The 16,056-nt window shown below is 45.4% G+C and overlaps 1 protein-coding gene across 1 annotated transcript in view; it reads left to right on the forward strand.

The window, feature by feature from the left end:
• LOC138742955 (docking protein 3-like) overlaps window positions 1-6,871 on the forward strand; it is a 50,041-nt gene extending 43,170 nt beyond the window's left edge. The window contains exon 5 of the mRNA XM_069897828.1: window positions 5,820-6,871. Coding sequence (XP_069753929.1) covers window positions 5,820-6,728 — 909 coding nt within the window. The 3' untranslated portion in view covers window positions 6,729-6,871. The remainder of the gene's footprint in view (window positions 1-5,819) is intronic.
• The last annotated feature ends 9,185 nt before the right edge of the window (window positions 6,872-16,056 follow it).

The following is a 16,056-nucleotide window of genomic DNA, read 5'->3' on the forward strand; positions in this document are numbered from 1 at the left end:
ACAACAGAGCCAATCCACGTTTTCTCAATCCTTTCTCATTTCCACAAATTTAGCCTTTCTCCAATTTAGAATCTCAACCCTAGGCCCAGACCTATCCTTTTCCATGATTAACTTGAAACTAATGGCATTATGATCACTGGACCCAAAATATACCCCTACACATACTTCTGTCACTTGTCCTGTCTCATTCCCTAATTAGAGATCCAGTATTGCAGTCACTTGTCCTGTCTCATTCCCTAATTGGAGATCCAGTATTGCAGTCACTTGTCCTGTCTCATTCCCTAATTGGAGATCCAGTATTGCAGTCACTTGTCCTGTCTCATTCCCGAATTGGAGATCCAGTATTGCAGTCACTTGTCCTGTCTCATTCCCTAATTGGAGATCCAGTGTTGCAGTCACTTTACCTTGATTCCTGAACACAGTTGAGAAATTCCAAGCAATCCAACCCTTGGGAGTCCCATTCAATATGTGGAAAGTTAAAAATCAGCTACTATCACAACTTTGTTTCCTGCCCCTGTCTGCTATTGCTCTGTTGATTTGCTCCTCCATTTCTCACTGCCCATAATACAAGTGAAGCACAGAAGTCTGTAGTCAAACCACAAATGCTGGAGGAATCAGCCAGTCTTGCAGTATCCACAGGAGGTAAAGATATATTGTCAATGTTTCGAGCCAGAACCCTTCAAGGGCTCACAGTATATGCAAGAAATAAGGTTGATATAGCAGAGGTGAACGCTGCCAGTTATGACATTATGGTCATTACTGACCCTTGACTGAAAGATATCCAAAGCTGGGAACTAAATATGTTGTGTATGTTGTATTTAAAGTCCAAAAGGCCTTTGATAAGTTACTGCACACAAGGCTGCTTCAGAAGATGAGAGCCCATGGAATTACAGGAGAGATACTAACATGGGTAGAGCATTGGCTGATCGACAGGAAACAAAGTGGGAACAAAAGGATCCTATCCTGGTTGGCTACTGGTTAATAGTGGTGTTCCGCAGGGTCAGTGTTGAGGCCACTTCTTTTGAGTCATATGTTAATGCTTTATATTGTGGAATAAATGGCTTTGTGGTAAAGTTTGTAGATGATACAAAGATAGGTGGAGGGGCAGTTAATGAGAAGGAAACAGAAGGTGCAGCGAGCCTTAGATTAGGAGAATGACCAAGTGGCAAATAAATACAGTGTTGGAAAGAACACTTTGGTAGAAGGTATAAAAGGGCAAACTTATTTGGATAGGAAGAAAGTTCAAAATTTGGAGGTGCAAGTAGACTTGGGAAGTTATCATACAGGATACCTGAAAGGGTCAACCTCCAGACTGAGTCAGTGGTATAACCATATAACAATTACAGCATAGAAACAGGCCATTTCAGCCCTTCTAGTCTGTTCCAAACACCTTCTCCCACCTAATCCTATTGACCTGCACCCAACCCATAACCTTCCACACCTCTCTCATCCATACACCTATCCAACTTTTCTTTAAATATTAAAATTGAGCCCACATCTACCACTTTGGCCAGAAGCTCATTCCACATTCCCACCACCCTCTGAGTGAAGAAATCACCCCTCATGTTTCCCCTAAACTTTCCCCCTTCAATCTCAATCCATGTCCTCTTGTTTAAATCTCCCCCACTCTCAATGGAAAAAGCCTGTCCAAATTGACTGTCTATCCCCCTCAATTTTAAATACCTTTATCAAATTACCCCTTATTCTTCTACACTCCAGGGAATAAAGTCCTAGCCTGTTTAACCTTTCCCTGTAACTCAAACCCTAAATCCCAGGCAGCATTCTTGTAAATCTTCTCTGCACTCTTCTCTATTTTGTTGATGTCCTTCCTATAATTCAACAACCAAAATTGCACACAATTTTCTAAATTTGGCCTCACCAATGCCTTATACAACTTCAACATAACATCCCAACTCCTGTACTCAATGCTCTGATTTATGAAGGCCAATATGCCAAAAGCTTTCTTCACCATCCTATTTACATGTGACTCCACTTTCAGGGAATTATGTACCAAAATTCCTAAATCCCTTTGTTCTACTGCACTGCTCAATTGTCTACATGTATGACCTTTGTTGATCCTTTCTACCAAAAATGTAGCACCTCACACTTCTCATTATTAAACTTTATCTGCCATCTTTCAGCCCACTATTCTAACTGTTCTATAGCCCACTGCAATCTTTGAAAACCTTCCGCACTGTCCACACCACCTATCTTCATATTATCTGCATGCTTACTGATCCAATTTACCACCCTATCATCCAGATCATTAATATATGACAAATAAACATGGACTCAGTACCAATCCCTGACGCACTCCAGTAGTCACCGGCCTCCAATTTGACAAAATTTTCTACCATTACTCTCTGACATCTACCATCCAACCATTGTTGAATCCATTTCACTACTTCAATATTAATACCAATGTTTGAACCTTCCTAACTAACCTCTTATGTGGAACTTTGTCAAAGGCCTTACTAAAGTCCATATAGACAATATCCACACCCTTCCCCTCATCAAACTTCTTTGTAACCTCAAAAAACTACAAGATTTTTTAAGCATGATCTACCACATTCAAAACTATGTTAACTACTCCTAATCAGTCCCTGTCCATCCAAATATTCCATCTCTAAGAGCACACTCCATTAATTTACCCACCAACGTCAGACTCACAGGCCTCTAATTACCCAGTTTACTTTTAGAGCCTTATTTTAGGAACAGTGGAACAATATGAGCCACCCTCCAATCCTCTAGCACCTCCCCCACAGATAATGACATTTAAAATATTTCTGTCAGAGGCCCCACTATTTGTACACATCCTCCCTCAGGGTCCTAGGGAATATCTTGTCAGGACCCAGAGATTTATCCACCTTTATTCTCTTTAAAATAGCCAATACTACTTCCTCATTAATCTGCATATTATCCATGACCTCGCTACCAGATTTCCTTACCTCACCTGACTCAATATTCCTTTCCTTAGTGAATACTGAAGAAAAAAAATCATTTAAAAATTCCCACATCTCCTCTGACTCCTCACAGATTCTCCCCCTCTTATCATTAAGGGGCCCAATTGTATCCCTCATTATTCTTTTACTTTTAATGTACCTGTAGAAACCCTTTGGATTTTTTTTTTACCTTGCCTGCCAAAGCAGCCTCATATCTCCTTTTAACCTTTCTAATTTCTTTAAGATTAAAAAAAACTCTATATTCCTCAAACACCTCATCTGTTCCTTGCTGTCTATACCTGTTGTCCACATCCCTCTTCCTCCAAACCAAATTCCCAATATCCCAGTGATATTGCAAGGATATTCCAAGACTCCCTATATTTTCTAACCTTTCCTTTAATCCACAGAGGGACATCCAAACTCTGTACTCCCAACATTTCCCCTTGGAATATCCTCCATTATTCTGTTACATCCTTCCCTGAAAATAAATTATCCCAATCCACACCTTCTAAATCCTTTCACATCTCCTTGAAATTTTTCTTGTTCCAATCAAGAATCTTAACCTTATCCTTCTCCATAATTAACCTAAAACTAAGTATTATGATCACTGGACCCAAAGTGTCCCCAACACAAACCTGTCACCTGACCCACCTCCTTCCCCAATAGGAGATCCCTCTCTAGTCAGTTCTTTTATGTATTGATTTAGAAAATTTTCCTGAACACATTTGACAAACACCAACCCATCGAGCCCTTTTACAGGATGGGCGTCCCAGTCAATGTGTGGAAAGTTAAAATCTCCTTACAAATTTGCTCCTCTAATTCTCTCTGTCTATAATACATTCCCATTAATGTTTTCATGCATTTTCCATTCCTCACTTCCACCCAAACAGCTTCAATGGACGAGCCCTCCAATCTATCCTGCCACAGCACCGCTGTAATGTTTTCTCTAATAAGCAATGCGACTCCCACCTTTTATTCCCCCCCCCCCAATCTATCACACCTAAAACAGAAACCTGGAACATTTAGTGGCCCCTCCTGCAACTATGTTTCTCTATATTCTGTCACAGGAGGAATTTCTTTAGCTACTAAGTGGTCAATCTGTGAAATTTGTTGCCACAGGCAGGTGAGGAGGTCAAGTCATTCTGTGTATTTAAGGCAGAGATTGATAGGTTCTTGATTAGCCAGGGCATCAAAGGTTATGGGGAGAAGGCTGGGCAGTGGAGCCGAGTGGAAAAGTGGATCGGCTCATGAGTAAATGCTGGGGCAGGCTCAATGGGCTGAATGGCCTCTTTGTGCTCCTATGTCTTATGGACTTGTGGGCATAAATTCAGAATTGAAGGACACCCATTTGAAATAGAGATGCAAAGGAATATGTTTAGCAGAGACTGATAAACCTCTAAAATTTGCTACCATACTGTGGAGACGAGATCATTGGGTGTATTTAAGACAGACATTGATAGGTATCTGAATCATCAGTTTATGGGGAGATAGTAGGGGAGTGGGGCTGAGTGGGAGGATGGATTTAGGGCATCACAGGCTGGCGGATCGGAAGATCCTGTTACCATGCTGTATGGCTGAATTTTAAAAAATCTATAAAAAAGTTTTAAAAAGTTATGTGCAATTACAAAGCAGTGCTATAAAATATTGCAAACCCTCATATTCACAGACCATCTCTCTCTCTCTCTCTCTCTCTCTCTCTCTCTCTCTCTCTCTCTCTCTCTCTCTCTCTCTCTCTCTCTCTCTATCTCTCTCTCTCTCACACTCCTGTCAGATCAATTTGTACTTCCATTGCAAATTACCATCCACCTTTAAAACAGAACTCATCCTGGCATCCACAGGATGGCAAATAGTTTCATGCCCAGCTACAACAAAGCTATTTTAAATAGAAAATGTTTGAATTTATAGGCATTTTAAAAGCAGTGAATCAGTTGGCGCTCTGACGTCCACCTCATTTGAGCCAGATTGACAAGGCCTAATCCTAACCCATCTTTTGTCCCATGTTTGTGAGGAGACAAAGTGATACAGCAAAGTGTCCCGTACCACTTTATCACCCTATGGGGTACGTTGCTAACAATAGGGAATTACTCACATTCCTATTTTTACCACCAGCTGCATCTGCCTGATGTGGTTAATTCAGACAACCCCTTCAATGGTTGGACCACTTCTCTTGGATGTGTTCCATATCATGGGTAGAACCTTTTCATCCCAAATCAGCTGGAAGTCTATGATTTTGATGAAATGGGTGTTACCTGTAATGCTGGCTACTTTAAGACAGTGATTGGGCATCATGATGGAGCCTTCACTGTGCTGTTAGGAAATGTCTGAAGAGGGACCAACTGCATTCATTAATTTGCTGTCTCTCTCCACACCACATTGTGATGTGGAGGCTGAGTGCAGCCACATGTTCCAAATCAGAATGTGAAGATTGTAGTACATGATGGTCTTACTAAATCATTATAATTATCTGTGTAATTGTGCCATCTTGTACAATTCATACATTATCACAACATAACAACTGATGATGCCTGACTTGTTAATAACTTGCCATACCTTTCCCTGAATCTCCAGTCCACGAGAAGATTAAATTCTACCCCTTCCACCTTTTTCCAGAGTCAAGCTGGTGAGCACGAGAAAAGAATGTATCTGATATCATTACCAGTGAAGTATCAACAAAGATATGACATCTGAGTGATTTGGAACCTGCAAAACAGGTTCCAAGTTCAAAGTTGCTGCAGTTTTCAGTTTGTTGAACCACAGGTGCAGCGGGATTCTTAAGCACGAGAGACCTCAATTACAATATTTCTGTAAGGCTGAATGGAATTTTATATATGTTCTATTGTGGGCCAAAGTCTGACACAGATCTTTTTGTTTCTACAGGCAGCATTTACATTTGAAGCAGGCAGAAGATGTGATTCGGGGGAAGGGGTTTTCCTGTTCAATGCAAAGGAAGTTGGAAAAATTTACCACCTTATTGATGGAGTTGTTAAAAAATTGGAATCCACTTCCATTGGGCCTGGCCGAAATCCTTCTAATGCAGCAAGTTTTTCTCAGGAATTGTTTAATGTCAAGTCTCAAGGTGGAAGAGAGCACACCTCGAAGAGTGAGCAAGAGGCCATGAAAAGTTCAAAATCCACAAAGAATAAATCTGATCAAAACTGGGAAGGCAACAGGTCAGCCTGTGGAATCGAGTCAAGTGTGGAGACTGCTGGAAAAAGTCAAATTGCCTCCACAAAAGAAAGTGAGGGAAAACAAATAATTTATGCCACAGTCAAGCAATCTCAAAATAGATCAAAGAAAGAAGACATGAAATGCCAAAGACTTGATGTCTTAGAATACAGAGAGGATGGAGAAGATGATGATCCTGAAACAAGTCCAATCTATGAGAATATTTCTGAAATAGAATTCCCAATTTTTTTCAACGAGTCCACTTTCCTCAAAGACATAGAACAGCCAACTTACCGAAGTTTAGAGGGAAATATTGAAGACCAGGACACATTTTCTGACTACAATTACGTGAATCTTGAAAATGAAAGGAGCCAGCAAGATACCGAATTTGAATGTGAAAACTCTTTAGCGGGTCAGAAATTTGAAAATAGCACAGCTGTCATTAGGAAAAATAAAGAAAGAGAGATTTCCTCCAACCCTAACACATCAAAGGTCACAAAAGGTAAATTTCCACCCGGTTTCCATGAGATGTTATCTGACCTATATGCTAAAGAACTGAGCAGAACAAGAGAGAGTAAGGTCGAGGGAGGGAATAAACCACAGCAGTACCAGCAAAAGTAAAGGAGAGGGTGTGAGGTGGGGAGTAAATATGAATACCAAGAGAAAGATCATCTTTAAGTATCTTTGAAATTATTTAGGCATTTTAAAATGATCTGTAATATTCAAAATGTCTTATTTTCTAATAAAACTACAATTAAGATTTATGAGTGACCAGAAATTGAACTGTCCATGGGACCTATTTCTTTGTCTGCAGAATACTATCATTGTTAACAATAAACGGTGAATATAAGCCACTGCAAACAAACTGAGTTCATGTCAGCCAAAGAAGATTTCTCCAATTGAAGGTACAGGTGGTCTGGCTTATACAGCCAGAGAAAGCTCAAACAACTCTCTTTTGTGTAATTTTGCACATGGTAAGAATGTCCTTCAGCCATCAAATCACCCGAACCATGGTGTAATTTGTCCTTTGTTTCTCACTGCTATGTAGCATACTACAAATAGACACTGTCATATTATAGAGACCTTGTCAAATATGTGCTAAAGACACTTCAGATCATGTGATGAAACTGATATGTAATATTTCATGAAACTGCCAGTAAGATCCATCCAGGAACTTGAATTCCACCAACAGCATGATAATTTGAATGGCACATTTAGCTTGTGTTGGTACGTTGAGGACAGACTCCAATGGTGCCATCGGCCTGATCAGGGGGAGAATGGATTCTTGAAGGAAACCACTGGAAGCCACATTGAAGGTGAAAATACCAAGTCTACTCAACCTATCCTCATAAGGCATGCACTCCAATCCAGGCAACAAATCTCCTCTGAACCCTTTCTATACCATTGACATCCTTCATGGAGCGAGGTGATCAGAACTGAACACAATATTCCATGGAGGGTCTAACCAAGGTCTTATATAGCTGTAACATTACCTTGTGGCTCTTCAACTTGGTCCCACAGTTAATGAAGGCCGACAGAAACTTGTGCAGCAGCTTTGAATGTCCCTTGGAAGTTGACATCAAGATCCCTCAGTTTGTCCGCCCTGCTCAGAGGCTTCCCATTAACATTGTATTCTGCCTTCACATTTGACCTCCTGAAATGAACCACTTCAAACCTTTCTGTGTTAAACTCCATCTGCTACTTCTCAGCCCAGCTCTGCATCCTATCAAGGACCCTTTGTAACTTCTGGTAACCTTCCAGATGATCCACAGTGCCACCAACTTATGCGTCATCCACAAACTTACTAACCTACCCGTCCACCCTCAATCAGGTCATTTATAAAAATCGTAAAGTGGAGGGGTCCCAGAACCAATCCCTGTGGAACACGACTGGTCACTGACCTCCAAGCTCAATATGCACCATCTACAATCACCCTCTGCTTTTTCTGGGCGAGTCTATTCTATATCCACAGAGCAAGGCCTCCTTGGATTCCAGGCCTCCTTATTTCTGAATGACTCTTGCATGGGAAATCTTATCAAATGCTTTTCTGAATTCCATATACACCTCATCCACCACTCTACCCCATCAATGTTGTTACATCCTGGTGATACATGACCTGCCCCTGGCGAAGCCATGCTGACTTTCCCCAGTAAGATTAACTGCTTGTTAATCCTGTCTCTCAGGATCTTCCCCAATAGTTTGCCCACCACTGAAGTAAGACTCACTGGTCTATAATTTCCATGCTTATCTCTACTCCCTTTCATGAACAGGGGAATAACATTTGCAGCCCTCCAATCCTCCGGTACTTCTATTCCCACAGGTGATTCAGAAGATCATCGTCAGTGACTCATCAATTTCCTCCCTCGCTTCCCATAGCAACCTGTGGCTTATCTAACCTCATGCTTTTTGAAAGCTCCAGCACATCCTCTTTCTTAATATCAACATGCTCAAGCATTTCAGCCCATTTTAAGTATCTAAACCAGGGGTGTCAAACTCAAATTCACGGAGGGCCAAAATTAAAAACTTGGACTAAGTCGAGGGCCGAACTAAATATTTATTGAAAATTTTCAACAACATCTGCATGTTTTCTCTTCTTTCAACATATGTAATGTTAAACTTTAGGATATAACTTTAGGAGGATAATGTTACAGGTCAAGTTCACCCTTTGCTTCACCTGAGGGAAACCTATTTTGTCCCTGTGGAGATGTAGTCAGCATTCACAGGCTGTGTCCATTTTGGCCTGCATCAGGACTCAGCATTTCCTGCTCACTCCTCAGGCTCTAGGCCTCTATTCACCCTCGACCCACCATCCCTCTACCTGACCAGTCCTTTATCCAACCTCTACTCACCCCTCACTCCACTCACTCTGCCTCTACCCACCCCACCCTATACACACCCCTCTACTGCCTCTCCCCTCAACCTGTTCCTCCCTCTACCCGTCTCTCACCCTCTAATCACCCCTCCCCTTTTACCTCTTTCCTATCCACCCCTCCTTCTACTCATCCCTCCCTCTAACTGCCCCTCGCACCACCATAACTTCCCCTGCCCATTACTCCTCACCTACACACTCTGCCACCCCTGCTTACCCACCCACTCAGGCCCAGCGTGCTGCCGATCAGCCTTTGTGGACAGCCACCATCTCTCTCTTCATGTGCAGGGCCAAACCAGCCGTCCCTGGGGTCCGCGCGGGTGCAAGCGCTAAAGGACGTAGCGACCGGGAGAAGTGCGCTCGTGCTGTGGAAGGGCCGTCCGGTGCCAGTCGCGCGGGGCTCGCGCTGCCCGGGGGCCATGCGCAGCCTGACATGCCCGTCGCGCCGACAGGAAATCACAGGCGCTCGCCAATCCGCCGCACCGCTTGACAGGTGGGAGAAGTGACTGGTTGTGCGGGGAGCCTTCCAACTGGCTTGCCGGCTGATGACAGCGACAGACTTCTCGTGTTACAATTTCTCATGTTACAATGGGGAAGGATGTGCAATGAAGGGGGAGGATGGTGGGAGTGACATTACCAAAAAACAGCATCGGCTCTCGCTGCAGGGCGGGCCACCTCTAATACATTTTTGAAATGATCTTGCGGGCCAAATATAATTATATTTGGCCCGCGGGCCAGAGTTTGACATGTGTGATCTAAACAATTGCCAAGATCCTTTTTTTCTGAATCCATGGAGCTCTGACTCCATGTACAAGTATCCAACTTCACCCCTGATGGGTCTTATCCTGATGTAACACATCTTCTTGTTCTTCACATCCTTGCTCTTTTCCTTAATCCTGCTCACCAAGGTCTTCTCATGGCCCTTTCCAACCCACTTAGATCTTCCTTTATTTAGACCTACTGCACGATAACAGGTAGTTTTGCTCCAAGAGCCTGTGCTGCTCAATTTACACCCAATTAAAGGTATGTCTCGAACGGTGGGAGGAAACTGGAGCCCCCAGGTAAAATCCACACAGACACAGGAAGAACATACAAACTCCTTAGACAGTGCAGGATTCAATCCCTGGTCCCGATTGCTGGCGCTGTGACAGCATTGTGTACCAACTGAGCTGCCCCCAAGCACATCCTTACCTAAAATTAACCTGCCCCAATTGACACTTGCCAACTGGTTTCTGAATCTCGAAAAATTGACCTTTCTCTAATTTAGATTCTCAACACAAGGACCAGACCTTGAAACTAATGGCTTTATGATCACTGGACCTGAAGGGTTCCCCTATACATAGTTCCGTCACCAGCCCTGTCCAGTATTGGACTCTCTCTCATTGGGACCTGTAGTGCACGTCGAAAGAACCAAAGATTTATTGATCCAAACCAAAAGCTTTTATTAACTAAAAGACTGGAGCATATCACAAGTAGGTCGACCAGTCCAGAATGACCTGGTCTGGCTAGGAGCAACCCTTAACCTGCCAGTAGGTGTGGCTACACTCTCAGCCAATCACAGTCATCCTACACTACCATCTGTACATATATACATTGGTGATAAAATCTGTACTATCACATTCACCCCTTCTTTGAGAACCAACCCCAGGGTGGATGGAGGTTAGGGGCTGTACCGGTCAGGGGGTCTGACCATTCAGTGTGACTACTGTGGTGCCGGGATTGTGGTTGCCGGCAGGCCTGTAGGGTGCGGCCACTGCTTCGCTCAATTCCCCAACGGCGTTATCAAAAGTCTGGCCTGAGCTAGTGGGATGGTGCTGGTCCCTCTCCCTCTGTTCAAGCACATGACCTGGGGGAGAAGGAATTGGGGGAGGTTGGGTTAAAGGCACTGCTGCGCCTGATCCGACTTGGGCTAGGTCCCTTACCGAGACTGTGTTCTCCCGTCCGTCCGGGTACTCAACGTAGTCATAATGCAGGTTCGCATGGAGCAGGGTCACTCGGTCAACCAAGGGGTCATTCTTAGAGGATTGGACCGGGAACCGGGAACCATGGTCGTACCCGACTCGGATTTCCTCAGGAAAGAGAATATCCTTTCATGGGAGGTGGCATTGGTTGTAGTGCATAGGAGGGAGCAGATGGAGTGTAGGGCACTAGTGACCACATCCTGCCAGCGAGAGGTGGGGAAACTTTTGGACTGGAAGGCAAGCGTAACCGCTCTCCAGACTGTGGCATTCTCTCTTTCAACTTGCCCATTACCGCGTGGGTTATAGCTGGTGGTCCTGCTTGAAGCAATACCATGCTCCAGAAGGTACTGCCGCAGCTCTGAACTCATAAACGAGGACTCCCTGTCACTGTGGATGTAACTGGATTACCCGAAGATGGCGAAGATGCTGTGCAGGGCGTCTATGACTGAGGAGGACTCATCGATGGATGTAAGGATGTAGGTGTTACTGTTGGTCGATGGTAGGGGCCCCTTGAAGTCTAAAATGAGACGCTCAAAGGGGCGGGTGGCTTTGATGACGTGGGTATTCTCCGACGGAAGAAGTGGGGCTTGCACTCAGTGCACACCGGGCAGGCTCAGGTCATGGAGCGAATCTCCTCGACCATGTAGGACAGGTTGCGAGCTTTGACAAAGTGCACAAACCTAGTGACCCCTGGATGACAGAGCACCTCTAGAGTTTCTGCAGCCTGTCCAGTTGTATGTTGGCGCAAGTACCCCTGGAGAGCGCATCTGGCGGGTCGTTGAGTTTACCTGGCCGATACAGTATGTCATAATTAAAGGTGAAGAGCTTGATTCTCCACCTGACGATTTTGTAATTCTTGATCATACCTCGCTGGGTATTGCTAAATATGAAGGAGACTGGACGTTGGTCGGTCAGCAGCGTAAAGCGCTTGCCAATGAGGTAGTGTCTCCAACGATGTACTGCTTCGACTATGGCCTGGGCCTCCTTCTCGACAGAAGAGTGTCGGCTCTCAGGACCATGGAGGGTTCTGGAGAAGAAGGCTACCAGCCAGCTGGCCTGGTTCAAAGTGGCCGCCAGTGCAAAGTCAGACACATCGCTTTTGACTCGAAATGGAATGGACTCATCGATGGCATGCAGCGTTGCAGCAGCGATGTCCGATTTGATGCAGTCGAAGGCCGCTTTGGCTTTGGGTGGTCTTGATGAATGGGGAGGGAGGTGGTCTTGATGAGTGTCCGTGCCTTGTCAGCATAGTGTGGAACCCATTGGGCATAGTAAGAGAAAAAGCCCAGGCAGCGTCTGAGTGCCTTCTGGGTGGGGGGGAGGGGGCGAGTCCATGCGGTCAGGGTCTGGCATGACCAGCCCATTCTCCACCACACAACCCAGAATTGCGAGCCGAGTGGTCCGGAAGACACACTTGTCGAAATTGTAGGTCAAGTGCAGCCGAGTTACAGTCTGAAAAAATTTCTCAAGGTTGGCATCATGATCCTCCGTGTCATGGCCATAGATGGTGACATTATCCAGATACAGGAAAGTCGCAGTCAGCCTGTTCTGGTCCACCATCTGGTCCATTTCCCGCTGGAGGACCGCGATGCCATTTGTGACCCCAAAGGGTACCCTGAGGAATTGATACAGCTACCCATTCGCTTCGAAGGCCGTGAAAGGTCAGTCTTCTTGGCGGATCGGGAGCTGATGATAGGCCGAACATAAGTCAATGGTGAAAAATACATGGTATAGGGCGATCTGATTCACCACATCCGTGATCCTTGGAAGGGCGTACGCATCCAGGAGCATGAAGCGGTTGATTGTCTGGCTGTAGTCAACGACCATCCGCGGCTTCTCCCCATTTCCTGGGCCCTCCATGGACTCAAGCTAGGTTCGATAATGCCCTCATCCAGCAATCTGCACACCTCGCTTATGATAAATTTCCTGTGTTCATAAAACAATATTGCCAGCTTTTGGTGGCCACAGGCTTCCAGCCAGGGGTGAGATTTACAAAAAGTGCTGGCGGAGCAACTCGGAGGGTGGAGAGACTATAGGTGAGGCCCTGGGGCACGGGGGCGGGTGGCTCGGGCTGCTGCTGGCAGGAGGTTTCCAGGGTGGTCAGAGAGCGGAGCATAAGGCCCCCTAAAGTGCAGGGAAATGGTTTGAAACTGGCACTGAAAATCCAGTCCCAGCAGAGCAGGGGCGCACAATTGGGGAAGGACTAATAGTTTGAAGTCTGTGAATGTGATGCCCTGGACTTTCAGGGTCGCCACGCAGTACCCCTTTTACCCCAGTCGAGTGTTACCAATGAAATTCTCTGGGCAGTGGGGAGAATAGCCAGTCCGCAATGGTGGGCCAGATCTGGGCTGATAAAACTGTCAGTTGACCCCGAGTCAAATAAGAAATTGGTATAGTGTCCATGCACTTTAATCAGTTCCATTGCTTTTGTGAGGGGATGGGGGAAGCCCTGGTTAAGGGTTATTGATGCAGAGACTTGTAATGTAGACAGGGGAGTCCTGCGTGATGACGTCACACAACATGTATGTGATGACGTCACGCAAACAATTGGGCCTGAAAAAACAGTGTTGGGGAGTTGGTGTTGCTGCCTGCAGCCAAAGGTAAGTGTTGGGGGTCGCTGCTTGCCGTCGGCTGTGGGGTGGTCAGCAGTGGGGCAGTCAGCGGTGGCGCAGAGAGTGGTGGGGCGGTCAGCGGTGGTGGGTCCCTGGTCGGCAGCATCGGTGGGTACTGGGTCGGCAGCATCAGCGTGTCCCTGTTCGGCAGCGGCGGTGGCGGCAGGTCCCGGGTCGGCAGCGTGGGCGTGTCCCCGTTTGGCAGCGGCGGGGACCTGATCAACAGCGGCAGCAGCGGGTCCTTGGTCGGCAGTGGCAGGTACCTGGTCGGCAGCGGCAGTTTCCTTATCAGTAGCGCCGGCGCCAGGTTCCTGGTTGGCGGCGGCAGCAGCAGGTCCCTGGTCGGCGGCGGTGCATGTGATAGTACAGATTCTATCACCAATGTGTATATATACATATTTACAGCTGGTAGTGTAGGATGACTGTGATTAGCTGAGAGTGTAGCCACACCTATTGACAGGTCTTAAAGGATTGCTCCTAGGCAGACCAGGTCATTTTGGACTGGTGGACCTATTTGTGATATGCTCCAGTCTTTTCAAAATTTTTTAGTTAATAAAATTGTAGTGTGCATCAAAAGAATCAAAAACTTGTTGATCCAATCCAAGGTTTTTATTAACTACAAGAATGGAGCATATCACAAGTAGGTCAACCAGTCCAGAATGACCTGGTCTGGCTAGGAGCAATCCTTTAAGACCTACCAGCAGGTGTGGCTACACTCTCAGCCAATCACAGTCCCATATGTACATATATACATTGGTGATAGAATCTGTACTATCACAGGACCTCCATAGATTTATTGAGGAAATGGTTTTGAACACATTTGAGAAACTCTAACCCATCTACCCCTTTTACACTATGGGAGTCCCAGTCAATGGGTGGAAAGTTAAAATCTCCTGAATATCACAACCTTGTGCATATTGCAACTGTTTGCTACTTCTCTGCAAATTTGCTCCTCAAATTCCCACTGACTATTGGGAATCCCATCAACGGGCTCATCCCTTTCCCATTCCTCAGTTCCATCCAGGTAACCTCAGTAGACAAGCCTTCTAGTCTGTCCTGTCTGAGCATATTTGTAACATTTTTCCAGACAAGTGAGGTCATCCCCTTTCATTCCTCACTCTCTATCACATGTAACACAGCAGAACCCCAGAACACTGAGCTGCCAGTCCTCCCCTCCTGCAACCAAGTTGCACTAATGGCCACATCTTCATAATTCCATGTGCTGATCCATGCTCTTTGCTCATCCGTCATTCCCACAGTACTCCTTTCACTGAAATAGAAGCAACTCAAAACATTATTCCCAACCCCCATAACCTTTCTATTCCTGCCTTTGTATCAGGCTCAACATCTTTTTCCACAAACACCCCAGTATCTTCTCTGGCACCCTGATTCCCATCCTCCTGCTTCACTCGTTAAAACCCCCACTAGCAAACATTCCTGCAAGGATATTAGTTCCCCCCCAGTTCAGATGCAAACTGTCTCACCAATACAGGCCCTACCTTCCCTGGAGAAGAGTTTAATGATCAAAAAATCTGAAGACATCCCTCCTGCTCTTTAGCCATGTATTGGAGCAGAAGTAGGCCATTCAGCCCATCGAGTCTGCTCTGCCATTCCATCATGAGCTGATATTCCACAGCCCCACACCCCTACCTTTTCCCCATAATCTTTCACTCCCTCCTTTAAATATACCCAATGTCTTGGCCTCCACGGCCATCCGTGATAGCAAATTCCAGAGGTTCACCACTCTCTGGCTCAAGAAATTCCTCCCCATCTTTGTTTTGAATGGATGGCCTCTTGTTCTATCTCCATCTACCATTGGAAACAATGTTGCCACATTTTATCTGTTCAGGCCTTTCAACATACTTCTAAAGGGTCCCCTTGCAATCCTCTGACCTTCAAGGAGTACAGTCCATCAATTTTTTTTCTCATATGGTAATCCCTTCATTCAGGAATCACTCTTGTGAATATTTTCTGAATATTATACAGTATTTCTGGCCTCGCAAGTGGGTGGCATGGGTAGTAACCCTGAAGTCCTTTCCTTTCACCCAGGACCTAATTCCCTGAACTCACTTTGTAGTGAGCCTCCAGTCTTTTGACTTTACATGGACCTCAACATTAAACTGCTCATCTTCCCGCTAGATAGTGCTGTGGACTCAATCCGAGACATTCCAGACCCTGGTACCTGGGAGGCAACATACACTCCATATGTCTCTGTCTTATCCACAGAACCTCTTATCTGTTCTCCTCACAACTAAACCCCCATCGCAGCAGCTCGCCTCTTCTCCCCCCTTCCCTTTGTGAGTCAAAGGGCCAGAGTCCATCCCAGAGACCTGGCACCATGAAGGTAGGTTAACCTCTCAACAGTATCCAAAATGGTATGGGAGAGAACCAGTGTGAACTTGTAAAGGGTGGATCTTGCATTTTTAAAGTTTTAATTAAGATGCAGAACTGAGATACTTGAAGTTTATGGAATGGAAATTATTGACTTGACTGGAAAATTGACAAAC

Source organism: Narcine bancroftii, chromosome 9 (assembly GCF_036971445.1).
Source record: "Narcine bancroftii isolate sNarBan1 chromosome 9, sNarBan1.hap1, whole genome shotgun sequence".
In the NCBI taxonomy this organism is placed as follows: domain Eukaryota; kingdom Metazoa; phylum Chordata; class Chondrichthyes; order Torpediniformes; family Narcinidae; genus Narcine; species Narcine bancroftii.